Raw genomic sequence first — 26862 nt, forward strand, 5'->3', positions numbered from 1 at the left:
TGAGGGTTTTTTTAAAAGATGAAATTTTGTTTTATAGTTCATTTAATTTTTATTTAAACAAAAATCACAACTATATATGAATTATTATTTTATAAGCTTATAAAAAATAATAATTTGATTTTATATTTAATTTTAATTGTAATTAATTTTGGTGTGGATTTTAAGTTTTTAGCTTAGTTTAACTTCAAATTCTAAGAATTGTACACTCAAAGACTAAAAAAAAATTTTTTGCTAGTAAATTTTAAGCTTTTCTAATTACTAAATGATTTTTCAGTGTTTTGGTCAATTTTCTTTCAAACCATCATAATTAAATATTTCTTATTAAAACTCATGAATTTCTGATCTTGTTTAATTTGGTTTACATTAAGATAAGTACGTTGCAATTACTATAAGGATAAAAATACATACATATAGTTTGAAGTAAACAACAAAATATGAGAACTTTTTTTGTTGAATTTGAGTGTATTTTAAATATACAAGAATTTTACTTTACACGATCATACCATCTCCTAAATTTTTTAATGCTTTAAAGATAGGGTTAATTTGAAGTTAAAAAAGTTTAATTAGAAATTAAAATCGTAAATCTGGAGTTAAAAAGGGTTGATCTAGTGGAAAAAAGCTGTATATGGCAAGACAAATAAAAATGATTTAGGAAAGGCCCTGAAGGAAGGATAGCAAAAGAAAATGTAAAAACAATGGACTGAAGTTAAAATAACATAATCAGAAGTATTTGAAAAACTCTCAAGAACTTAGACATGATGTGTGACTTAAGCCTTGTAAAAACTGAATGTACTATGTAATAAAAGACATGTTTTTTTTATTACTTAATTTTTTTTTTAATTTTTAAAGGATTGCTGTAGTATCATTCCATATTAAATTAATCTACAGGACTAGGCTTCTTCCAACTGTGAATCTATTTGTTTTGAGACTTATTAAAAAGCAGCTCTATGTCATCTGACAAGTTAGAAACAGAAGTTTTGAAAATGCCAAAGACAGATACAGCACATTATTTGATCTGATGTTTTTAAAAGAAAGAAAAAAAAAATCCCAAAATATCACACAATATAAGACTCTTTTTACAGACTGAAAAGTTTAACAAGCAGATTACACCGCATATTAAGAGAACATTCACCACGGAAAATGTAAGATTTGAGTAAATTTAAAAACCTGCCCAACATGTAAAATAGAAAGGCTGAGACTAATAACACATTCACGCTTGTGTTTGATTTAGCATAAAGAGCATGAAGCTGTTGATATTGTCAAAACTCGTGTTTACTTACACTCGTGGTTTATTTCAATGAATCCTTGAATAGAGCACTTCCCAATTTTTAACCTTTCCAGATGGAAAAAAATGTGTTATTTCATTACTTGGCACTCTTTTCTTTTATTAAGGAAAGTTTTCTATTTTGAAGTTCAGGTCTGTATATAAAACACAAAAGTTAATAAATAAAATAGTTAATTACGAGACTGTTAAGATACTAAGATATCCTTTTTTGTAAAGAAAAATTTACCTAGAATGCTACATTGTATGAAAAGAAATGAAAAATTCACACTACCCAAAGAGCGAAAATTGCCTGGGGGAGGTGCAGAAGGCTCTACACCAAGAACTGGGGTCTAAACCCCAAAATGACCCTATGGCTATACACCTGTGTTTTAAGACCAATGTTGACATATGGGTTGGTGGTGTGTTGGACAAATAAGGCTGCTAAGTGGCACCCAAAGATAAGCGTATCTCAGTGTCATTGGTGCCATGAGCACAATGCCAACTGCAGCCCTGGAAGTTTTGTTAAACCTCCCTACCACTTCACATTTTAATCCAAGGAGAAGCCAGAGCAGCAGACCACAGGATCATAAATGGACAACCATATGCAAGGATAGGCCATGTGAATAAACAATGGAAACTGAGGGAGCAGATGCCATTTTAGGTATGCCAACTGATGCCACTACTCCAAAGTACAATTTCACCAAGTAGTACAAAGTACTGATACCAGAATGGGCCAAGGGAACACCACTAAAGGTAAATTCCTACTGGTATACTAATGGCTCCAAAACCGACAAGGTACAGGAGCTGGGGTCTTTAGGATGAATCCGAAGACTGAACTGTCAGTAAACCTAGGCAAGTATGCTACAATTTTCCAGTCTGAAATCATAGCGATCGAACAATGTGCCAGAGAAATAAAAAGGCTAGGAATACATTCCCTGAAGATAGCCATTTTCTCTGACAGCCAGGCAGCTCTCAGGGCCTTAGCTTCATGCGAGGCAAAGGCAAAGAGTGTTTGGAAATGCATGAAGGCCCTGACGGAAGTCAGCGACATTAATGGCCTGATCCTGGCATGGGTCTTGGACATTCGGGGCATAGAGGCAAGGTTGACATGCTGGCCAAAAAGGGAGCCAACATGGACTCTATGGGCCCAGAACCCTACTGGGGCCTACCAGCCTGCCACAAAAGGGGATACATCTTAAAATGGATCCTTAATGAGTCCAAAACCTGGTGGAACAATACCACAGGTACGAGGCACGCGAAGAGATTCATAGAAGGACCATCCGCAAAACTTACAAAAGAACTCTGGAAGGCAACCGCAACCAAACCAGGATTCTGGTTGGACTCCTGACGGGGCACTGCTACTTAAGAAAGCACATTTACCGGATAGGTTACATTCAGAAGAAACACTGTGCAGATACTGCCAGGAAGAGGAGGAGACCGCCACCGCCGAACACATTCTATGTTTCTGTGAAGGTCTATGTAGGAGCAGGTTCTTGCAACTAGGACAAGAAAAACCACAAGCAAGATCCTACACCAAGGAACCGCTGGCAAGCTGTGGAGGCTGGTTAGTGGTTAGCCTGAAGCTGGCCAATGAGTTATAATTAACAGAGGAGCACAACAGATCTATTTAGGTCGAGGTGCAGTAGGCCTTATGGCCGCCTCTCTTATCCCCATCCCTACTATTGCTGATTTGAAGAACAAAATTAAGGCGGTTAAAACCATGAATACGAAAGCTCAATGGTTTGCATGTCAAAATATGATCAAATTTTATTGGAAACGTGTGAACAAAAAAAATGATTCAATTCACTTTCAACTTTTGTTGGTCAATTAAAGTTGTATCGTGAGATCCCTCATTCAAAATAATGTTTACAATTATTGAGTTGTTAAATTAGAGTGTTTCCATTTGTTAACTTCTCTTCCCACATTCAATCTTATTTTCTGTCTGATATTGTTTTCGTTTGTGTATTAAATTACATTCACTTTTCACTTTTGGTTCAAAAATGATAATGTTAACATGGCTCCGACCCGACAAAGAACTTTTTAACCTTACAATGATGAGAGTGGTGTCAACGCCTACCAAACCGTTGTGGCCGACACCCCTAGATAAGGAGCCCTTCAAATTCCTGTTTGGCAGCTTGGTAAATCGCTCAAAGAGCTGGAGTGTCGACCAACAAAAAAATGTAAAGAGGGCCATAAATGATGCCACGCACAACCAGAGTAAGAAAACAAAACAGATACCATGGCTAAATAAAGATAATAAGGAACGCCATAAACAGTTCGCCTTTGACCATATCTACTGGAAGAAGGAATTGATAAAGACCCTATTTTCAGATATATAAAAAATTAACCTCAACAGCCCTGATGGTTGGGCATATTATTTACACGACCCACTGAAAGAAGAAATGGTATTTTCAAAAAGGCAAGTAGGTGGAGGAAGTGTGGTGGTACAGGGTGGCATTGGTTACAGAAAGAAAACAGAAATTGTTTGTGGTCCTGGTACAATGATCAGAATGCTGTATCTAGAATTAATAGACAATCAATTAACAAGGATCTCAGAGGCAATACCAAGTGATTAATTTGTATTCAATCTGGACAATATTCCTCATCTAGTGAAAACGATATTTTTTCAAGATGTCCATCACCTCTATGACCTTCTATATCAAATGCTAACTGAGCTGGAGAAAGGTGAGGGCATTAGAATTATTTTGTCATTCATTTTCAGTGCTTTTTATAATTTTTTTTATTTAAGTTTTAATAAAAACATTCTAAAGATGTGCTATCCCCCCCCCCCAAACAGTCGTTTGCGAAAATGAATGGCCCTAGGAAACTGATCATCCCATGGACAAGACTCTGAATGAACCATAATCGACCTGAACAAAATAGGCATGACTGAATCCCCATCGTGTGAATGTGATGGAGTCACCACGGCCATAACATTGATCATACCCCCTATGGGAGTTCATAGTAGCCAAGCACTGATTCAGGAGTGATATACCCCTCCCCACTACAAGCAGTGTAATTTTGGGACAAGTGGAAAATGCTAACATAGTGTGTGCCTTGTATAGGTCCGTGTCAAACAACAAACTCACTATCTAAAGTAAAATTAAAATCCGTGCGACATGAGACCCACCTTCAACCTCCTGATGAGGGGGGGCATCTCGCCAAGTAAATGGTTTTTATTCCCCCACCTTACTGACTGGTAAAATAGAACAAATATAGAACAATAAGAATGTAGAGCCTGACTGCCTGCCCTGGGGTCGTCTGCCAGGCTGCTTGCTGGCAAGCCTACCTCTTCATCAGGCTTCCTTAAAGCTAGACATAGCAAAAAAAAGTGCTCTTTTTCTCCCACTTCAAAATTAATATTTGCTATTATTTCCAGGCAGTTATACTTTACTGGCAGATACATTTAAGTAGTGTATTTATTTAATACATTTTACAAGATGCATTTAAAATATAACAAAAAATGTTATTTATGATTAAACAAATTAATGAAAACAATAAAATGTAACATATACCCAAAATATTAGGGTAGGCTATCTTTTCGTACCAGACCTTATTCACGTGGGACTTCCTTGGGCAAGGAGCACTTATAAGAAAATAAGAATGGAGACTAGGAGTTTCCGGGTGAAAACTTGAGCTATCGTGCCTGTAATCCTGATTACAACATTTGAAAAATGGCAAAAAGAGGGAAAATTTGAAAGGTTGTAGGTTGGGATAAGGAGTTGGTGTACGAGTGGATCGAAGTCACAATAGCTCAAGTGGTTAGAGCAGTGGCGTCTTGAGCCAAAGGTCGTGGGTCCAAATCCCGCTCGTGCCACTAATTTGTTTTATCTCAACAAAGACCTTAGATAAAAAGAAAACTTAATTTAAATAACTCACATCGAGTTATATAGTGCTGAAAGGTTGTCATCACAGAGCCAAAAATATGTAGCGACGAGGGACATCGTAAACCGGGGTCGCGTCAACCATGTGCACACCTTCTTTGCTGGCCCACCCATGGCATGGGAACTCCCCTGACTTTTAATTTTCCTTTCCACCCTTACTCCAGTAGAGAAGCTGGTATAAAAAGGATGATTCGGAAAACAAAAGTCAATCTAGACCAAGGGCTCAAACCATCTCACCGGAGGCCATGAACAGTCAACTCCAGGAATCGAACCGGAAGAGAAGCAGCCACACCCTATCTGAGACTCTACAGGGGACTCAGCCAGCCTGAGCCAGCATGGACCAGCTGTTGCAACTCATTGGATCAAGTCGACAGTTGATAATTGAGATACCGGAGAGGTGCTGAGGATGCTGTGGACACTGATCGTGGCAAGTGTCATTTGGGATAAGTTTAGGGATGGTTAGGGGGGATGATTACCCTAACCATCCCTAGCCAGATGAGCAGTTGTCGAGAATCCCAGGCGAAAACCGAACTGCTCTTCTTCCATAATGTGCATTTGTGTGATGTGCTTGTCCAATCTGGTAGGTACGAGACGTTCGAAAATTTTACTGACCAAACTTAGTAAGCTTCTATGCAGCTAGTAGGCGTATCATACGGTTTGTCTGGGTTTTTTATAAATGTAAGCTTGGAACCTATTTCGCTTACATCAAAATATCCTAAATCTTCGTTGAAAATGAGAGGTTTTTATTTTGAAAACTTTTTTATTAAAAAGATATTAATTTCAAAAGAAAAAAGGTTATTTTTGAACGTAAGGTTATCTGAAAGGCGGTTGAACTTTTATCTGTTTTTAATTGATGCGAAGTTGGTGGAATTTATTGTCAAGAATAAATTTTATCCCTATTAATTTTTTTTTAAATCCCGATTCTGTGTGAATATCGTTTAAAAAATACCTTGACGCCATCGACGCTGATTATCCTGTAGAGGCTCCTGGATGAATCGTAAAAGAAGGAAACGCTCACAGCCGACGCCGATGCTGGGATCCAAGACTTTTTCGTCTTGGGGTCGATATGAAAGACATGGGCCTTGCACGTAAATATCGGCTGCTCCCTAAATGAAAAAATACAAAATAAAAGCAATGGGAAATGATTTTCTTAAAAAAAAAAGAGAGAAAAAAAAGAAAGTAAAAGATAATGTATAAATAAATAAAATTCCTTGCTGGAGGTAACTGCGAGGTTATATTAAACAATATAAATGTCTGGTCTATTAAAAACGCTAAAAAGATATGAAAACAGGGGAAATGATTGTGTTTTAGACAAGCAGGGAAATGTAAAAAGGAAAAAATTTCTAATTCAATTGTAAAGCACGGAGTTGGGACGATTACACCCTTGTTATCTGTTATCATTTCTCCAGGCGGGGAGTAAAGTAAATAAATAATGGGTGTGCTATCATAATTTTGTCAAATTAACTTACCCCATCGTGTCCTTCCCGGAAGTCATTTCAACGAATTTCCTCTACTCGACGAACTCCGGCAGAAGAAGGGCAGAGACTGAAACGCTGGAAAGGGCCGGTCGAGATTAGTGCATCCTAGGGAGCGGAGAGCCGGCCATTGATTCCTACCGTTTCGGATCTGTTGGGTTCGGGTCGGGATGAACGATTTTCCAGCCGCTCGTCGAGGTGAAAAGAATCGGGTTTCGGACGACAGAGTCGGTTTTCGGACAGGGATCCGGCTCAAAAAGCTTGCCTGATGAAGACGAGAGGGGGCTCGACGACGGGGCTCGGATGTCAGCTGACGCTTTTTAATCAATCACCACACCGACATGAGACACGAATTTCCCCATCGACTCCAGAATACTCTTCAATCCTATAAACGGCCGATTTTCAGCAAAAAGTGTGGTTTTTCGATTTTATTCAAAGCATGAAAATCGGGTTCTTCCAAACGAGCTAGTGAATTTATGACGTTCTTGCGATTCCTGGAAGGGCGCTGGAGAAAATTTGCCCCACTCTGCACTATTTTCGTTTTTTTGCTTCGTGAGACCTGTAAAACTGAATAAAATTCATCTCCTCTGCATTTTGTTTTGTGGAACATTAAGCTGGCCCGTCTTTCTATCTTAACTTTTTTCTTTTATTGCTTTCTAGGGGTCCCACAAGGTTCCCATCTCGATCCCTTTCTGATTAACATTTACTCTGACGGGCAAAAATTCCGCCCACTTGTAATATAACTTGATTTGTATATATTTTTATATATTAATCAAAGTTTCACGTTTTTTAACGTTTAATAATTGAGTCTTTGTCACAAAAAAAAATCTAAATTGCTAAGGAAAATTTAAAAAAATTAAAAATTTAAAAAAAATACGGACAGATAAAATTTGTTTGAATTTTGTTTTAGATTTTTAATTAACATTTCAACATCGCGTATTTCCTTCTCTTGCCTTAATTACATCTCGAAGACTCCTCGGCATACTTTCTACCAGTCTGGAAAAGTCTCTTTGCTGGAGGTTAGCCCATTCTTCGCGAGGAGTCCTTTCAAGCTGGTGGAGTGAATCTGGAAATGATGGACGTGCTCTCGTCTTTTGAGGTTATCCCATAAATGTCCGATAGAGTTCAAGTGTGGAGAACGGGCTGGCCAGAAAACACCCTGATGTTATACTGTTAAAGGTACGTTTGTACTATGTGAGCGACATGTGGACGGGCATTATTGTGCATTAGAATAGGATGGTCGCTGATTTCATCGAGGATAGGCAACGCATGATGTGTTGTGGAAAAAATTACAAGCTTCATACCTGTTTACGCCAATGTAAACATTTTTATTTATTAATGGTTGGTTGGAAAATCATGTCATTTGTTATTTTAAATTGATCATTTTAAAAAAATTATAAATACGGAAAATTTGTAAGGATCACGACGCTGGAGGGAGAAACAGGTCCGCAGCAATCCTTCGTAAAAGGAGTGAGTCACTGCCTGGTTTTCGAACTGTTCGCACGAAGTACAACTGTCTTCAGCGTTCAGTCAGTCTCTGCCGAAGATTCAATCCGTACGCACGAACGTACATCAGCTATCTTCAGCGAGTCGCTCCCTGGGTTTCAACCTGTACACACGAACGTACATCCGCTATCTTCAGACAGTCACTCCCTGGGCTTCGACCTGTACGCACGAACGTACATCAGCGAGTCTCTCCCGAGGATTTAACCTGTACGCACGAACGTACATCAGCTGTCTTCAGCGAGTCTCTCTCGAGGATTCAACCTGTACGCACGAACGTACAACAGCTATCTTCAGCGAATCGCTCCCTGGGTTTCAACCCGTACACACGAACGTACATCAGCTGTCTTCAGCGAGTCTCTCTCGAGGATTCAACCCGTACGCACGAACAGCATAAACAAATATTTATTGATAAAAACAATGAGACAAATTAAGAGCAGAATTTTATTTTATTGAGAAAATTAGTTGGATGGAATTTTTTGCCCATCAGTGTATTTAAACTGTTCTCGATGACACTCACTTAAAACCTTCCACATTGTACTCATCTACATTAATTCTGCATGACTTTCTGCAAAAATTGCGTTTATGTATTTCTTCCTTGCCTTCAAAATTATCCAGTTTGGGCCTGGCAGACAGGCTAGAGAATTTACAAACTTCTTGCGATTCCTAGTGGCCCTGGACAAGGCCTGTAAAACTGAATACAATTCATTCCCACTGAATTTTGTTTAGTTTTGCATTAAGCTGGCCCTTATTTCTCTTAGCTTTTCTTTTATACCTTTTTTAGGCAATCCAAAAGGTTCACACCTTGACACGCCCTATTTTTCATTTGTTCTTCAAGATACTTAAATTTTTGACGAGATTATAATTACCTATGGGCTACATTACTTAACCTAGAAATGTGGTGCATCAACAACTCTCATGACCCTGAACTTTGATAAATGTAGCACTATTTCATTGAACAGAATGGAACATCCAGTGAAATCTCTTGCCTGCAGTAACTCTTCGAGATGGTAAATGGCTGACTTTCTGCAAAAAGTGTGTTTGTTTTTATTTCTTCCCAGCCTTTGAAATTATCCATTTGTGGCCTTGTAGACAGGCTAGAGAAAATACTTCTTGCGATACCTGGAGGAACACTGGACAACATTTACCACACTCTGCACAATTTTAGTTTTTTTTTCCTTCGTGAGGCTTGCAAAACTGAATAAAAGTCATCTCAACTGCATTTTGTTTACTTTAACATAAAGCTGACCCCTCCTATTTAATATCTATTTCATCTGTTCTTGATATCAATCACTAAAAATTTTCCACTAGATTGTACTCATCTACAGACTTCTGATTAACCTAGAAATGTGGTGCATCAGAAACTGTTATGACCCCGAACATTGACAAATGTGATGCTACTACTCCATTCAGCAGAAATATATGTAATGTGGAACCTGTTGCTAAGGGACTGTCATGTCTCTATTTTTGTCCTCTTTCGGCAGGTGTCTCCTAATAGAGATTACCTGATAACACATAGCAATCTGTAATTGTATAGATATTACATATGAGGTGTAGTTGTAAATATATATTTTAAATGACTTTACAATCTTTTAAAAATTTCCTCATTTTAAATGTACACTAGGTCTCCCAATGTTTTCATAAGATTCAAACAGGAAAACAAAAAGCTAACTATCTCTCAGCAGGCAGGAACTAAGGACTTTACATGCAATTCCTACATTTGAGAAAGCACCCAAGCTTCTGAGGTGTCAAGTGCTATAGGCCTCAGTACTTACTTGTAAACCGTAATCTTCGGTCCTTTGGATGCAGTCTTGTTTTTAAAAAGTACAATAATCACAGTAATAACTGTAAAGAATATGACTGTTCACAATCATGGCTTTTTGCCATGCTTAAAATTTATTGTAAATATATTATAAACTGTTTCTTATGTTTAATAATAAATTTCTTCTTCTTCTTCTATTTACAAACATGAACAGAATTGTTTTAAACCAACAAACAAGTTTTATTACAAAATAATTTGGAAAATGTCTTCTCCGCGATCACAACATTTTGTCGAATTTTAACTGTCATCAAAAAGAAATTTTACACCATAAATCACAATCCGGCCGAAAAAATCGGTGCTGGTTTCAAAATGGAATGAAAAAATATTCCCAGCCATTGGTTTCGTCAGTAAGAATTTCTGTACACCGTTTATGTCTTCAGAATAGAACTGTTCTTCTTCATTGTGAGCAGTATGATTTTTAAAGGTGCACTGTTTTCCAGCGAAGCCTCCTTGGAACTGAATTTCAAAACCTTTTATCGTCACATCCTCTTTGAAACTGAATTTTACCCACTGTGGTGTACCCTAGAAATGAAAGTTTTTCGTTAAAGTCTAAAACTGTGTACAATTTAATTCAGCACACACACAAGAACTCAATTAATGCCTTAATTTAAAATACATTAATTGAATTTACCTCCGCAGAATGCCAACAAGTATCACTGCTTCCATCAATTATATTCTTTTTGCCGAAAGTCTTACTGTCTCGATTCAAAACTGAGCTCACACTGGGGGGGAAAAAATAGTTATATTATCTTTAATCAATTATCAATATAAAAACGTGATTACTGATTTATATAAGCCAAATCCGCCCACCCATGGACAGAGTTGAGCTTCTCGCAGTCCACTGGCAATTCCAGCTTTTGTACTTTACAATGAATAACCGGCAGGCCTAGAGAATCATCTAGACTGCCAACATCTGGGGTGAGACCATGGTTTGTCTATCCAGCCACTGAAGATCCAGGGGCTATCAAACAACTAGGTCATTTCAGCCCCAACGCAATCAGTCTCAAGATCCAAACCCATTCACGCTCTCACTCATTCTTAAATACATACTTTCCTCATTACATGCCATTCACTCACAGTGAACTTGCCATTCCTCCATTGTAATAATTAATCTAATTGATATTCCTCCATCAGCCCTCTTGTAGTATATAATCACCCTAATAAATACATTAGTTTCAATACACACAAATAAACCCAAGACGAGATATGTATAAAGTACTATATACAATAAAACAGTCCTGTATATTACAGCATAATCAAAATAATTGTCTTCCAAAGTACAGAATTAAATATAAAAATAAATGATTCTTCTTTTAATTTGAGAATTAAAAAAAAAAGAAAATGTAAGATTGGTTGGTTCTTATCTAAAATATCACATAAAATTAATTACAATTAAAATTAGAAGTAAAAACAAGGATACTTCTATTCGAGTAACCTAACCATCCCTAAACGGCTGCTTTGTACGTTATTTCTAAAATGAGTAAAAATATGCTATCGCTGTATCCCCTACCCTTCCTAATGTTATACATACCATTAATATCTAATTGTATATGTTACAATATACCTTATATTGTTTATTAGATCCATTTTTCTAGGAAACTTATCAATTTAGAAATTATGAAGAACAATCTGAAAATAAAAACATTCACAAAAATTATACATACATATTTAAAAAATAGATTGTGTGAGAGGGATAAACAATAAAAAATGCTTACCATGGTAATAAAAATACTGTCAAAATCATTGTTTAACATCCAGTTTTACACGGGACACATTTTAGGTAGAGAACAAAACAATAAATAAGAAGGTTACACGAGGGTTCATCCCGAATGAAAACAATCTGGTCACCATGGTGTTTCAATTATTTCATAGAAAATAAAACGTCATATTGGTGAGCTATTTAAATTAACTGGTCCGCATAATTTCGCTGTTTTAACACGCTTGGTACTGACGATTTGTTCAGCAACAGACCCGTAAAAATTCATACAAAGATTTTGAACACTGTCACTGCTTCAGCAATGGTTTTTCTTCCAGGCAACATCCAATGGCAACAGCACCTGTATTATAAGCAAGGGTAACTGCTTAGGGCAGAGTGAAGATACATCAATGAGGTCTCATCACTCACATAGAGCATGACGGAAATATTAGCTACAGCAGCAAGACAACAACTGACATGACTACCGCATCGGTTACATCATCCTGACTCATTTCTAGGATAGATATTTCAACCATGCGCAGATATTTCAATAGGACCACTGCCGAATTTTCTAGATTTAGTCTCTCCATTTCTTAGACCATTCTTTGATGATATGCAAGTAAGGCTAAGGTTAAAAGGAACTTCTATACGACCGTACGCACCGTGACCAATGCTGGTTTATCATGTCATTTCCATTATTAACTATAGCTCTTCGTTAAACTTTTTATCAGATCCAAAAGCATTGTTAATTTGTGAATCATTCAAGTCTGAGCTTTTCTTCTTTCAGGAGTGGAAATATAAGCTTGTATGTTCGCTCTGACATAGTACGTGTTCCGTTTCTTCTTCTTGGCAATTCTGCTGCAACGAGTTCATATGACTATTATTCAGTCAGAAGTCCTACAATTATTCTAGTCCTAACAACTGCTAGATTTAGTAGCTCTGTATAAGCCCGGGGATACAATCTCATTGAACCGACCATTTTTTGATGATATGCAAGTAAGGTTAAGGTTAAAAGGATCCTCTTTACGGACTCTCGCACCAATATTGGTCTATTGTATCACCATTATTATCTAGTACTTTCCGTTAAGCTTAAGGCTGTGTGTAAATTTGTGTAGCTTTCAAGGTTGGGCTTGTCTTCTCTAAGGAGTACAGATATCAGCTTGTATATTCGCAACAACATAGGACGTGTTCCCTTTCTTCTTCTTGGCAATACTGCTGCTACGAATACTATTGCCTCTGGAGTCCAGTGCCCAGTTAGCAGTACTATAATTATTCTACACTTAACAATTCCTAGGTGTTAGTACAATAGTTCTACCTATTTCAAGGAATATAATCTCATTGAACAAATTTATACTTAACGTATCATCTGATGTACGTATTTAGCAATTTGGTAATTTGGTATGCCGTAAAAGGGATTAGGGCCGATGGATGTCCTCATTGTACATTCTTTGGCAAATTTATCGGCCTAAGTAACTAAGTAGCAATGTAAATTTGTAAGTAAATAATGTTAATATTAGTACGTACAACTATATAATTGAAACAGATGATTAAGATATGGAATAATGACGCGCTCAAAACGTGCTGCTTTCTCCCATTGACCCTCAAAACTCCTTTTTCATTCGTGTCCAGTGTAACATTTAGAAATACGTATCAGGTCTAATTGAATCAATAGGAAAGAAAGGATTGCCCAATCTGTTCCATTGATCTTTGAGATACGTTGCATAATTTTCAGACGTTGATAGTCTTTAGAACGAGAATGAAACACAAAAACCACAAATATTGTTGTAACGCATTGTGGCTAAAATTATAAAATCATGTCCGTTTGAATCCTTTTGAACCGGCTGACGATTTCCATAAATCAATGACGCCAATGACAGCCCCTGTTATTTAGATTACCATATAAATCCGGACAATCCACCCGAAACCCGCACGTTTGGACCATTATACAATTATACGGATTATTTGTTAATTATACCATCTTTTTATGCGGGTTTTGTAACGTTTCGGTGTCTCATTGAGAAACAGTGGCTGAAGACCTTTCAAGACCAAATACGGTCGGTTGAAAAATGCAACCATATTCCAAAAACACCTTCAAATCTTCATGACTACTCAAAATTGACCCATTTTCCAGTTGTTTATTTAATTTTCGAATGAAACTCGTCTTATCAACATAGTATACAGGAAATCATAAATTTAAATGCGACTTTCTCTCCTTTTCAGACCTTCGATCAAAATAAATTATTTAAAGAATTAGTTGAAACTCTTTTGTTGCAAACCCCTGTAAGATAGCCTCGAAAGTTAATCCTAATCAGTGGATGAAATCTCATAAAAATGCCTTTTCATGGTCTACCTTAAGATTTTTCTTTCTCCTATCTGCAGACAGGGGACTGTAATAAATTAAATGGATGTTGTTCTGTCTGAAAAAGATCTATAATTAAAATTCGTCTTAGATTTGGGTATATTGTTGAACTAATTAACAATTTTAAAAAAATGCGCATTTTGGTCTACCTATCCTCGCTAGTTTTGTATGTCGGAGTTTGTACAAGACTTATCAAATAACACTCAACACTGAAGATAGCGAAATTCCTTCTCTCTAGATCTTAACGTCCTGAGAAGGACAGGATAATATTCTAGGTTTATAGATTTACTTAGTCAAATTAACCCTTTTGAATTTCAAATTCATAATTTTTTAACTTTAAATTAATCTTTTTAAATCTCAAATTCATTATTTTTAACTGCAAATTAACCTTTTTTAATTTCAAATTGACTTTTTCAACTTAAAATTAACCTTTTAAATTTCAAATTCACCTTTGTTTTAACATCAAATATACTATTTTTAAATTAAAATTCACCCTTTTTAATTTAAAATTCATCCTTTTTAATTGCAAATGAACCTTATCCAATTCCAACTTCACCATTTTTAATTTCAAAATTTACCCTTTATAATTTCAAATTCATCTTTTTGAATTTTTTTTTAAATTTCAAATTCACTATTTTTAACTTCAAATTAACCTTTTTTAATTTCAAAATCACTCTTTTTAAATTCAAATTTAAATTAAAAGTAACTTTTCTAATTTCAAATTCATCTTTTTGAATTTTTTTAAAATTTCAAATTCACTATTTTTAACTTCAAATTAACCTTTTTTTAATTTCAAAATCACTCTTTTTAAATTCAAATTTAAATTAAAAGTAACTTTTCTAATTTCAAATTCACTCTTTCTTTAAAGCATTTTTTTTTTTNTTTTTTTTTTTGGCGTTATGAACTATGCATATTAGCCATGTGACAAATTCGTATATGTGTGTTCAAATTTGGGGGGTTATTGGGAAAAAAGGGCCAGGGGCAACGGTGGGAATCGAACCCACGACCGCGGCGTGAGAGTCTCTCATGCTAACCACTCGGCTACCGCGGTACATCTCTAACATTTTTTAGTCTAGTTTCAAATTTTTACCTTTTTTGCAGAAAAATTATACAGGGTACCTCAGGCCCAATTCAACTTCAAAATTTCAAATGCGATCCTATACATCCTGACATATCATTTTAAAGGAATTTTTACGCCGAAAACAATGGTGCAATACGATTTAAAATTGGTCAAAAAAATGACAAAATTATGGCAGGAAGTTTGGAAAAACAAACAGTCATTTGCTTTGCTATTTATTAATCACATTTCATGTTCGAACCTGGCTTGCGTAAAGATGTAAAGATTTCCTCCTTTTTAACCACTCTTCTCAGGTGCTCAGAGCGATAGAGTCAGGTGAGATGGATTGACAAGCATTTTTTATCCTTTGCCGCAGTTCTTCAGCTGAGGTTGCTGGGTTATGATTGTTTTGCGTTGTTTTTTAAATGGCTCCGCAGAAAATAGTGGAGTTAAATCGGGTGACTGAGGAGGTCAACAGATAGGGCCATGAGGTCCTATACCGGAAGTGATGAATTATCTCACCTGCAAAGATTTGTGTGCGGGGCATTCATCATACTGGAGAATCATTGTCATTGTTGCAGAGGAACATCATCTAATAGTGTTGGTTAAACCTCCCTCAAAAATTGAGGAACTGAGCAACAACTAAATTATTTTCGAAGAAATAAGGCCCAATTTATTTTATTTCCGAGAAGTCCACACCAAACGTCGAACCACCTGATGATGACAAGAGAAATTCTCCGTTTTTTCTCGGCCCACGTTCGAAAATTCCACCGGTTTAGTGTTTCATTAGAGGTGAACTCGTGAATCCATACGATGTTTTCTTCAGCCTACCAAATTGACATTTGTGCAAGGAACGTTAGACGCTTGTCATAATCAGAGTCCCGAAGTCCCTGGAAAGGTGAGAGCTGCTTAAAATTCTAAGTCCGGAGTACATCTCTAATTTTATTTTTTGAAAAACCTAAAACCCTTCAAACATTTCGGAGAGAGGAATTCTGATTTTCGCGAACATACAGTAAAATATTGAGCTCCTCGTCGAAATTACGCTGCCGGTTTTTTTCCCAATAACTTTTTCGTTTTTTGGCCAATTCACCATCCGATTGCACCATTATTTTCAGCGCAAAAAATCCTTTCAAATGAGGTGCTAGTATGTATAGGGCCGTATTTGAAATTATGAACGCATTTTAAGTTGAACTGGGCCTGAGGAACCCTGTATAATTTTTCAACAAAAAAAGGTAAAAATTTGTTTGAAACTAAACTAAATAATGTTAAAGTCTTTTTTTTATAGCTTCATTGGTTCAAGAGAAATTCAGCCATCTAAAAAGGACACCCTGTTACAGGATAAACATATTGATGGTTATAATGCCCTGTAGCTTTCACATTTCGGTAATGTCTCAGGATACACCACAACTGTAAATTATGACTAAGTGAATAAAAAATTTTTCGTTTCATCAAATGATAATTTAATTATTTACGTTTTCTCAATTACAATAGTATACAATAAAAGTATTACCGTTATAACTGTAGATAAATTTAGAAATATTTATAATAATAGAGAATCTGTGTTTGAATAAAACTTCTTTTACTTCCAGCGCTGTTTATTTTTATTTCATGGAAAGCTTTTCAACTGTTTTGCAATCATCCTCAGCCAATTAAATAAAAAAAAAAGTTTTTATGTAAATGTTGTTTTGTATAGTGATCTCAACATTTACCTAAAAACTAGATTTAAATTTTTTAAAAATTTAATTGGCTGAGGATGACTGCAAAACAGTTGAAAAGCTTTCCATGAAATAAAAATAAACAGCGCTGGAACTAAAGAAGTTTTTTCAAACACAGATTCTCTATTATGGAGTTCCACAGCTTGGACTGTTCTACTTTAGACAAAAAATTGAATTCTTATTTATAATAATAAAACAAACAATTTAAATACTTATCAATTATAAATTATATTAATGATACAATATTTAATAGTCTAATAATAAAATTTGCTTAAATTTTTTTAAACTGACATTAAATATATCTATATTTTCGAATGAGTTAAACAAATTTGTTGTACTTGGTATAAAACTGAATTTGGCATAATTAGTTCTACGGGAATCGATGGAGAATGTTATGTGACTTCTGGAATGATAAGATTGAACATGAAAGTTAATTCGGTTAAGCAGTAATGGGCAATCAGCTAAGGAACGTAATAATTTATACGATAATATACCATCGAAGAAATTCTTTCTGTACAGAACAGTCGTCAATTTCGGATCCGACATCAATGACGAGTATGGTGTGTCTCTGTATTCTCCAGTTGTTCTGGAATGTATAGGCGTAAAAAAAAATTTGAACCGCTTTTGTGCGACTGACAGATAGAGGTAGATAGATAATAGTTTATTTATTTATGATTTTTACATACAGATTGTAACTTGAATCTTTTATTTAAATTCAATTAATTAAGGTTTTTAGTTGGGATAAAAAAGCCAGTGTCACGAGCGGGATTCGAACCCACGACCTTCGGCTTAATACACCGCTACTCTACCACCTCTACTACCAGTGGTTTATTGGAAATTATGGACATTTACATAATGTTATAGAGATTTCTCATTTTTAGACTTTCGAAGACCTTATCAATTTTTTTCTGTTCATTCCCTAACATTTCCTTTATAGTCCAGGGTATTTTGGGGTAATGAGCCGACCTCAGACAAAAGGGAGGGGGCGCAAGTATCTGTAATACATTTAATTTATCACCACAAAGGCATGTTGGTGGTATAGATTTTTCCACGAGGTGCTTGTGGGACATATTTTTGTGCCCTAAGTAATCGACATAGTACGACCTCATCACGCCTGTAAGTTTGGAAGGATGTTTCCCAAGGTTTATCAGTCTCTTTTATTCCAATTAATTTAATCTTTTTATGTAAGGTTTTGGTTGAAATGAAAAAGTTAGTGTCACGAGCGGGATTCGAACCCACGACTTTCGGCACAATACACCGCTGCTCTAACCACTTGAGCTATTATGACTTCGATCCACTCGGACACCGCTCCCCACCTCAACATACTACCTTTCGAATTTTCCCCCTTTTTACCATTTTTAATTTCAACCAAAACTTTACATAAAAAGATTAATTAATTAAAAGAAGTAATTTGGTCAATCAAACCACTAAATATAATGGATTTTATAAGTCTCTTTTATGTTTTTTAATTTGTTGAGTGTGGTTTGATTCTACTGATTTTCCCAACTTTCAATTAATTCAAGTATGAAAGCTGACTTTATATATTCACTTAAAATGGCAAATATTTCGGTATTATATAAACTGAAAATTGAGGGTAAACGAAAAATAGAAGGACGACCCTCAATAAGAACACCCAATTTTGGAACCATCAGTGCATATGATTAAGGCATCAACGACACATTGGTTTAGTTCAAGGAATTTTTGTTTGAACTCTATAGGGTTTAATGATTATTCGGAAATCGTGAGATTCGGTCTGGTGTGACGTAAGTTTCAAAAAAACATTTTCTTTATCGTGCCAAAGTTTCGATGTTTATTGAGATCATCTTCAGGGCCTGGGATTTACAAACATTGTTTACATTTAACAAATACATATAGGATGTGGAAAAAAGTGACTTTATATATTGCAAAAAAATATTTTTTTATATTCAATCAAAGTATTTCTATTTTTCTAGTATATAGTATACTAGAAAAATAGTGAAATATATTTATTTTTTGAATATAAATTGTATGTTATTGCGTTGTATAAATTCACTTTTTTCCACATCCTATATGTATTTAATGATCGAAACGTTGGCACGATAAAAAAAATGTTTTTCTGAAATCTACGTCATACCAGACCGCATCTTACGATTTCCGAATAATCATCAATTAACGGTCACTAATCACCACACATTTCTATATGGTTTGTTTACTGCTTTCGCGTATATGTAAGAGAAAAATCAAATTTAACTACTTTAAGTNGCCGCTACTCTACCACTTGAGTTATCGTGACCTCGAACCACTCGGACACTAACTTCCCACCTCAACATACTACCTTTCGAATTTTCCCCCTTTTTGCCATTTTTCATTTCAACCAAAACTTTACATAAAAAGATTAATTAATTAAAAGAAGTAATTTGGTCAATCAAACCACTAAATATAATGGATTTTATAAGTCTCTTTTATGTTTTTTAATTTGTTGAGTGTGGTTTGATTCTACTGATTTTCCCAACTTTCAATTAATTCAAGTATGAAAGCTGACTTTATATATTCACTTAAAATGGCAAATATTTCGGTATTATATAAACTGAAAATTGAGGGTAAACGAAAAATAGAAGGACGACCCTCAATAAGAACACCCAATTTTGGAACCATCAGTGCATATGATTAAGGCATCAACGACACATTGGTTTAGTTCAAGGAATTTTTGTTTGAACTCTATAGGGTTTAATGATTATTCGGAAATCGTGAGATTCGGTCTGGTGTGACGTAAGTTTCAAAAAAACATTTTCTTTATCGTGCCAAAGTTTCGATGTTTATTGAGATCATCTTCAGGGCCTGGGATTTACAAACATTGTTTACATTTAACAAATACATATAGGATGTGGAAAAAAGTGACTTTATATATTGCAAAAAAATATTTTTTTATATTCAATCAAAGTATTTCTATTTTTCTAGTATATAGTATACTAGAAAAATAGTGAAATATATTTATTTTTTGAATATAAATTGTATGTTATTGCGTTGTATAAATTCACTTTTTTCCACATCCTATATGTATTTAATGATCGAAACGTTGGCACGATAAAAAAAATGTTTTTCTGAAATCTACGTCATACCAGACCGCATCTTACTATTTCCGAATAATCATCAATTAACGGTCACTAATCACCACACATTTCTATATGGTTTGTTTACTGCTTTCGCGTATATGTAAGAGAAAAATCAAATTTAACTACTGGAAGTAGCCAGGGAGGGGTTGGTTTCGGGTTTGATCTGGATCTATATTTGAACGTGAAAGATATATTCGCCCGATATATAAACGGTGTAGGCAGTTTAGGGTGGTTTTCATAGAATAATCAGGATTAGGATCATTTTTTATTTGATTAAGTAATGTTTATATAAAAGGGCACAGTGTGTGGTAAAGGTGGGTCGAGGGGGAGACTGTTACTGTTTGTTAGTGTTTGTTAGAATCGTGGATGTGTATGTAGAGAATAGAGGGCAAATGTTTATACAATGTTGTAAAAGATGGTGATCAGGAAGGGAGAAGGTGGACGTTGGTGGGGAACGGGGTGGAGAACGTGTACGCCAATGGTAAAAGGTATGGGCGTGACTGAACACGTCTGGGCGGAGAGGGGTTCTAGGAGGTCCCTTTGCTCCGGCTCTGACAGGTTTCAGTTCTGATTTCATCTTGAGTCGGGAAGGATGCCTCGGCCGTGCCGAGAGTCGTACGGCGATCAGAAGCCACCATATTCGTACATCTCTTTGACGGCGATGGCCATATGGAGCTCGCCGGATAAGATGCTACCTCTGGCCGACATCTACAGGTTTATCAGTGACAGGTTCCCGTACTACAGGAGGAACACGCAGCGCTGGCAGAATTCCCTCCGTCACAACCTCTCTTTCAACGACTGTTTCGTCAAGATACCTAGGCGTCCGGACAGGCCTGGGAAAGGCGCCTACTGGACCCTTCACCCCGCCGCCCTGGATATGTTCGAGAACGGTTCTCTCCTGAGAAGGAGGAAAAGGTTCAAACTGCTCAAATCGGACAAAGACAGGCTTGAGAACGAATTGGCGGCGTTGGCCAGTTTGAACAGGTTCGTCGTGAATCCTCCACCTCCGCCGCAGATCGTACAGACGCCTCCGCAGACTTCGGAACCTCCTCCTCGGCCGAAACGTCCCTTCGACATAGAATCCCTTATTTCGCCCGAACCCGAGAAACAGCCGCCTCCGCCTCCTCCTCCGCCGCCACCGCCGCCGGTAAGGCCACCTCTTTATTACATTCCGCCTCCGAGTCACAACCCCCAGCCCCCGTACTATTCCTACACGTTCAGGTTCGGACCGACGCTCACAGCCGTCTGACCCTTTCCTCATTTGGATAACTAAACGTACAAATAGTTCGACACCACCAAAATATCTCATTTACAAAACTACACACTAAGCGGTTTACTCCCTTAGTGGTTAAAACGAAGATACTTGCCAACCTCTTCCCTCCGATTGTGTATTTATTACCTCATGATATCCTACTTTTTCTTAATTTGTTTTGTTTACGAGTTCTAAATGTCGTTTCATCTTTCCTTTTTGTGTATATCATTGTGAATCGCCTAGTTATAAATGTTTATTAGCCACCGTTTATGTTTTTCTTGTTGGAATTCAACAAAAAGTGGACTTTTTGTGATTTGTTTTTGCTATAAACGCAAATTAGGCGGTCTACCCGACCGTTATGGTAACTATTTCCTTTTTCCATTCGAATGTTTTTTTTATTATTTAATTTTAATTGTTTTTACGGCGCTTTTGTTGTGCCCTCTAATTGTTGTGCAACTCTGACAATGTGTTGTTTCATTTGTTCGAGGATGTTCATTGTGATATATTAATGTATAAGAAGAACAAAAAAAAGGTCTTTTTGTATAGTATATTATAGTTATTTAACTAATGAATTGTAGATATGTAATTTATGTTTATTTAAAAAGTTCCTTAGAAAAAACGATTGAATCGTGAATTTATTAGATAAAATAAAAATAGGTGAAAACATCTAAATATAGTTTTTTATTTACTTTTCCCTAAATCATCCCCCCCCCAACCACACTCAAAAACATATCAAAACTCATATTAATTTTAAAAAGAAATCCAATTTTAATTAGTTTTCACGCTTGGTCACTTTGGCACACATCAAAAAAACGGTGTGTATTTTATATATGAATCATTGGTCAGCTGATTTTCCACTGAAGTGGGCAGCTGAAAATTACACAAAAACAAAAGAAAATTATTGGCGTGTAATTCTTAAAAGAACCGTTAATGCGCATTGAAAAAATTCATTTTTTTCCATCGGCGACACTCTTTTCCCACCAAAAATTTAAAAACTAACCTCAAGTGTATTTAATCGACCATTTTTATGAATAACAGGTCATACCTGTCGAAGATGTTTAAAAAAAACGGCAATCAATTCAAGGTTCTAATGACAAAAGAATTAATTACAAAACAACAACGGAATAAATCACAGTAAAGAGATTGAATCGAAAATGGGGTCCCCCTCGTGAAAAAATTTCAAAACAATGTAACAATTTTTTTTAAAGACAAAATATTTCTGATTTGAATAATATAACAATAATAGTATCAATAATTAATTAAACTTTGTTGTCCTATAAGAAATAATATTTTTCTTAACGTTATGAATAAAAAAAGGCATAGAGGGGAAAAATGTAAGAAATTTAAATGTTCGTTTGTACTTCTGTTTGTATTCTTGTATTCTACTTTGATCTAAGCACTGATATTTTTTCATGTTTTAGGTCTAAGAAAAAACTTATAAAATGAGCCTATCGTAGAAAAAAAATCCTGTTTTCAGGAATTCTGTTCACCTAGTTTTTTAAAAATATTTTAAAAGCCGTTTCAGTGATATCTTGCAACATGAACTTAAAAAAAGAAGATGTACTTATTTATTATTTTTCATTTCTGTTTCAAGTTTTAGGTCTAAGAAAAACTTATAAAATGACCCTAAATCGTAGAAAAAAACCCTTTTTTCACGAATTGTACTCACCTTGTTTTTTTTATATTTTAAAAGCCGTTTCAGTGATGTTGTAACATGAACTTAAAAAAAAGAAGATGAACTCATTTATTATTTTTCATTTCTGTTTCAAGCTTTAGGCCTAAGAAAAAACTTATAAAATGAGCCTACTATAGAAAAAATATCCAGTTTTCAAGAATTCTATTCACCTCGTTTTTTTTAAATTATTTTACAGCCGTTTCAGTGATATCTTGCAACATGAACTTAAAAAAAGGAAAGAAGATGAGCTTACTTTATATTTTTGATTTCGGTTTCAAGGTTTAGGTCTAAGAAAAAACTTATAAAATGAGCCTATCGTAGAAAAACGTATCCTCAGTTTTTATGAATTCTATTCGCCTAGTTTTTTAGATTCCTTTAAACGCCGTTTCAGTCAAAACGTTCAACGCGAACTTTAAAAAAAATCAATTTATAATGAATTATTTACTATACAATCAAATCTCATTATCGGCTAGAATATTTCAATTTGATAGCGTTGGAAGAGTTAGGGTGTTGCGATTTGCCACTTTTTGCGGTTCTGAGTTCGAATCCCGGCCCAACCCTTGGAGGTTTAGTTGGGATTTGTCAAAAAATACCGTAAGGGCCCTCATTCCATCAAATAGAGAAGTAATAAAATCCAAAAATTCCCTAAGAATTAGCAACATCGGGCTTAATCATACTACTAAGTGATTGAAAAATGGCAAAAAGGAGGGAAAATTCAAAAGGTGGGGTTGAGATGAGAAGTTAGTGTCCGAGTGGATCGAGGTCACGATAAATATAAATAAATTGTTCATCCCCCCTTCGTGGCATGAGTCTTTTATGAGACGCGGAATATCATAAAGAAAAAAAATCGTAATGTATAAATAAAAATTGGCTGTAAAGTTTTGTAAATTTAAAGAGATAAATTGGTTTTTACTTAATTGTTTATTTGAGGGTTTTCTATCGAAAGATTAATTTTTTGTGTGTTCTAGTATATAAATTTATATAAAAAAATTTACTCCCAATTAATTTTAACCTTTTTCTTTAATTCCATTAGAGTTCGTGGTCCGATTTACCAATTAACTTTTTTCAATTAATTAATCTTTATGTAAGGTATTGGTTGAGATAAAAAAAGTCTTTTTCTTTAATATTTAATGATTATTCGGAAATCGTGAGATCTAGTGTGACGTAGATTTCAGAAGAACATTTTCTTTATCGTGCCAACGTTTCGATCTTTATTGAGATCATCTTCAGGGTCTGGGATTTACAAACACAAATCAGTGTTTAAATTTAAACAAATACATGTCAAATGTAAACAATGTTTGTAAATCCCAGGCCCTGAAGATGATCTCCATTAAGGTCGAAACGTTGGCAAGATAAAGAAAATGTTTTTATGAAACCTNTTTTTACAAATGAGAGATAATTTGGTTTAATCAAGCTATACAACGCGAAAAATTATTTTCATTAAATTGTTTTAATTTTAATTTTTTGTATCCGTTTACTTTATAGAGAGAGACTTTCTAATAGGAAATCTCATAAACGACGATTAATCATAAAATCACAACGATTTGATAGGGTGATATGAGTACAACGTTTTGGATGATTGAAACCTTGCAATGTATCAGTCCCGTTCTATTAAAAAAAAAAAAAAAAAAAAAAAAAAAAAAAAAAAAAAAAAAAAAAAAAAAAAAATGAAAAAGTGTTAGTCAAATATAATAATTTGGTCCTCAACGAGGATTAGTAACAATAAAACCTACTAGGATTATGACTAATTTGGATGTAAGTTGATTGATTTTCTGGCTCATTTTACATATTTCCAAATATGTATTTATATATTTTTTATCCTAATTGGCTTTTTGAATCCTAAAAGTAGATAGTGGTGAAAAATATTGGCACATTTTTGAAAAATTTCGATATAACTACTGCGAGGGGGAAAATTGAGAATCTGTTAGAAGGACCTGGCAGAAAGTAATATAGTTTTTTCTAGGTGTATATTCTTTGAAATGGTGTCAACCTTGTACTTGTTGCTACTGTAATTTTTTATGTGTAAATTAATGGAGAAAAACCGTTATTTTAGTCTGTATTTAATAAATCGCCCTTAGAGATTATGGGCTTTTTCTGAGAGCTTGAAAGGATTGCATTATGGACTTCGCGATTCTTCGGCCAAAAGTAACCTTAAAATATACTGCACCCATAAATTACTCGGTATATATAGGGTGAGCTTAACAACTGTTCTCTCCTTATTTTTATATTGGGGAAAATCCCTCCGAGACGCGTAAAATTTTATTTTTTGACAAGTATCCCATGAGCCAACAAATTAACTCTCCACGATACGAATAGAACACTTAACTATTCCAAATGGCAAGATACTTTTTAATGTACATTTTTGTGACGCTCAATTCAACGGCGTAAACTGTTTTTAATAATTTGGAACAACCGTTCTCATGTTATTTGCAAAATAACTATATCCGAACATTGTTTTTCCGATAAAAAAAGGAAATCTCCAACTTCTTCAACAAAGAACTAATTCATTTATCATTTAATTTTTTATTTGTTTATTGCTTAATCGTTATCAAATAAAATATTTATAGAGAGACTCCAATAAGAATTGTAATAAACGACGATTGAAATAAAATCTACCGATTTGATAAAATCATGATTAATTCGGATGAAGAGAGAATTTTCGACAATTTGAGCATTTTCACTTTTGTATTATATATTTTATAATAAAATATAAATAGCTATTAAATTTGTATTCTCAGGGGTATTTTCCCCTAACACTTGAAGCTTGAACGGTCATTCGACGTGAAAAATAATTCAAATCTAGTTTTAAACTTCTTGCCCCGTTTTATTATTTATGGTTTTGATGTCATTAAAATTTATGACATTTATGGATATTGTAGTAATGGTAAAAATGAGAAAAATCGATATTCCAGTCAAATGTAATATCTTGTCCTAATAGATTAGGCTTTTCTAAAGGTTTGATTATGGAATTTGAAATTCTTCAGGCAGAAAATAACCATCAAAAATATATGCGTAATTCTGTTATTTATAGGTTGACAAAATAATCGTTTTCACTTTGTAAAGGAAGAATTCGATTTATTATTTTGTTTTATAACTGTCTAAATACAAAACCAACTGTCTTTACTGTGTTTTTTGAATTTTACTAAACGAATAACTACTAAAACCTTCCATGGAAGTCATCAATTCAAACAGCTACTGTTTTATGTACGTGTACGTGGATTAATTAATCCATATTTGCAAGTTGAAATATCTTAAGAGGTTGTTCTATTAAATTTTGAAGCTGTACAGGTCTTTGTACGTGAAAATTAATAGAACCTAGTTTCAAACTTTTTCCTGGCTTGTAACAACTTGTTTATGGTTTATCAAAATTTTATTATTATTTATAGTTGATATGGGAAGTTGGTGTCCGAGTGGATCGAAGTCACGATAGGTGAAGTGGTAGAGCAGAGGCGTATTTAGCCGAAGGTCGTGGGTTCGAATACCGCTCGTGACACTTTTTCATTTCAACCAATACCTTACATAAAGATTAATTAATTGAAAGAAGTTATTCGGTCAATCGGTCCACGAAATATAATGATTTATTATTTATGACACATCTGAATATAATTTCTGGAAAACTCTAACTACTGCAGTGGGGGGAAAGAATGGAGAATATTCGATGAACCCAGCGAAAAATTAACAAAATTTTTTTACAAATACCTATAATAATTTATAATAAAAACCGAAAAAAACGATATTTCAGTCAAATGAAATATGTTGTCCTTATGGATTTTAGACTTTTTCTAAGGGTTTGATTGTAGAATTTGAAAATGTTCATCCAAAAATAACCTAAAATATTGTAAAGTTCCACTACCATTACTGAAACTGGCTCAATATCCTAATGAAAGACTTCCAAAATTCCTATGTAACGTTTTAACGTAGAATAATATTTTTGGGTAAATTTTCAAACTGTAAGAGCATAATGTTGAACGTGGATATTCAAATTTAATGAATTGTTGGTGTAAAAGAAAAACAAACTAGCCCAAATTCTAGAAAAGGAAGAAAAATACGGGACAAACATCTCCATCT

The 26862-nt window shown here is 34.8% G+C and overlaps 3 protein-coding genes across 6 annotated transcripts in view; 1 reads left to right on the forward strand and 2 right to left on the reverse strand.

Moving 5' to 3' along the window:
* Positions 1–7040, reverse strand: part of LOC106670468 (homer protein homolog 2) — a 28396-nt gene extending 21356 nt beyond the window's left edge. Inside the window, exons 1-2 of one of the 4 annotated variants that reach the window (XM_014400855.2) lie at positions 6618–7037; positions 6098–6254 (exon numbers count right to left, since the gene is read on the reverse strand). In XM_014400855.2, coding sequence (XP_014256341.1) covers positions 6098–6254; positions 6618–6643 — 183 coding nt within the window. In that variant the 5' untranslated portion in view covers positions 6644–7037. Of the gene's footprint in view, positions 1–6097; positions 6255–6617 lie in introns of all 4 variants that reach the window. The other 3 variants (XM_014400857.2, XM_014400856.2, XM_014400854.2) reach the window with 3 other exon arrangements.
* A 2943-nt stretch (positions 7041–9983) lies between these two features.
* LOC106670521 (nuclear receptor 2C2-associated protein) lies at positions 9984–11773 on the reverse strand. Its single transcript, XM_014400957.2, has 4 exons — positions 11664–11773; positions 11513–11577; positions 10580–10670; positions 9984–10470 (listed from the first exon to the last, which is right to left on the reverse strand). The coding sequence occupies exons 2-4, from the start codon at positions 11533–11535 to the stop codon at positions 10186–10188; spliced, it is 399 nt and encodes a 132-aa protein (XP_014256443.1). The 5' UTR covers positions 11536–11577; positions 11664–11773; the 3' UTR covers positions 9984–10185.
* An 8543-nt stretch (positions 11774–20316) lies between these two features.
* Positions 20317–21767, forward strand: LOC106673724 (fork head domain-containing protein FD4-like). Its single transcript, XM_014405908.2, has one exon. The coding sequence runs from the start codon at positions 20460–20462 to the stop codon at positions 21114–21116; it is 657 nt and encodes a 218-aa protein (XP_014261394.1). The 5' UTR covers positions 20317–20459; the 3' UTR covers positions 21117–21767.
* Positions 21768–26862: the final 5095 nt, after the last annotated feature.

The sequence above is a fragment of the Cimex lectularius genome, unplaced genomic scaffold (genome assembly GCF_000648675.2).
Source record: "Cimex lectularius strain Harlan isolate CLEC.00 unplaced genomic scaffold, Clec_2.1 scaffold31, whole genome shotgun sequence".
NCBI lineage: Eukaryota > Metazoa > Arthropoda > Insecta > Hemiptera > Cimicidae > Cimex > Cimex lectularius.

Excerpts from the sequence above, each read along its gene's own strand:
- LOC106670521 (XM_014400957.2), bottom strand. The coding sequence starts at position 11,535 with ATGGATCTAATAAACAATATAAG. Across the intron at positions 10,671-11,512 it reads GATCTAATAAACAATATAAG|TGTGAGCTCAGTTTTGAATC; the intron begins GTATATTGTAAC and ends TTTCCCCCCCAG. Across the intron at positions 10,471-10,579 it reads CTTGTTGGCATTCTGCGGAG|GGTACACCACAGTGGGTAAA; the intron begins GTAAATTCAATT and ends TTTCATTTCTAG.
- LOC106673724 (XM_014405908.2), top strand. The coding sequence starts at position 20,460 with ATGCCTCGGCCGTGCCGAGAGTCGTACGGCGATCAGAAGCCACCATAT.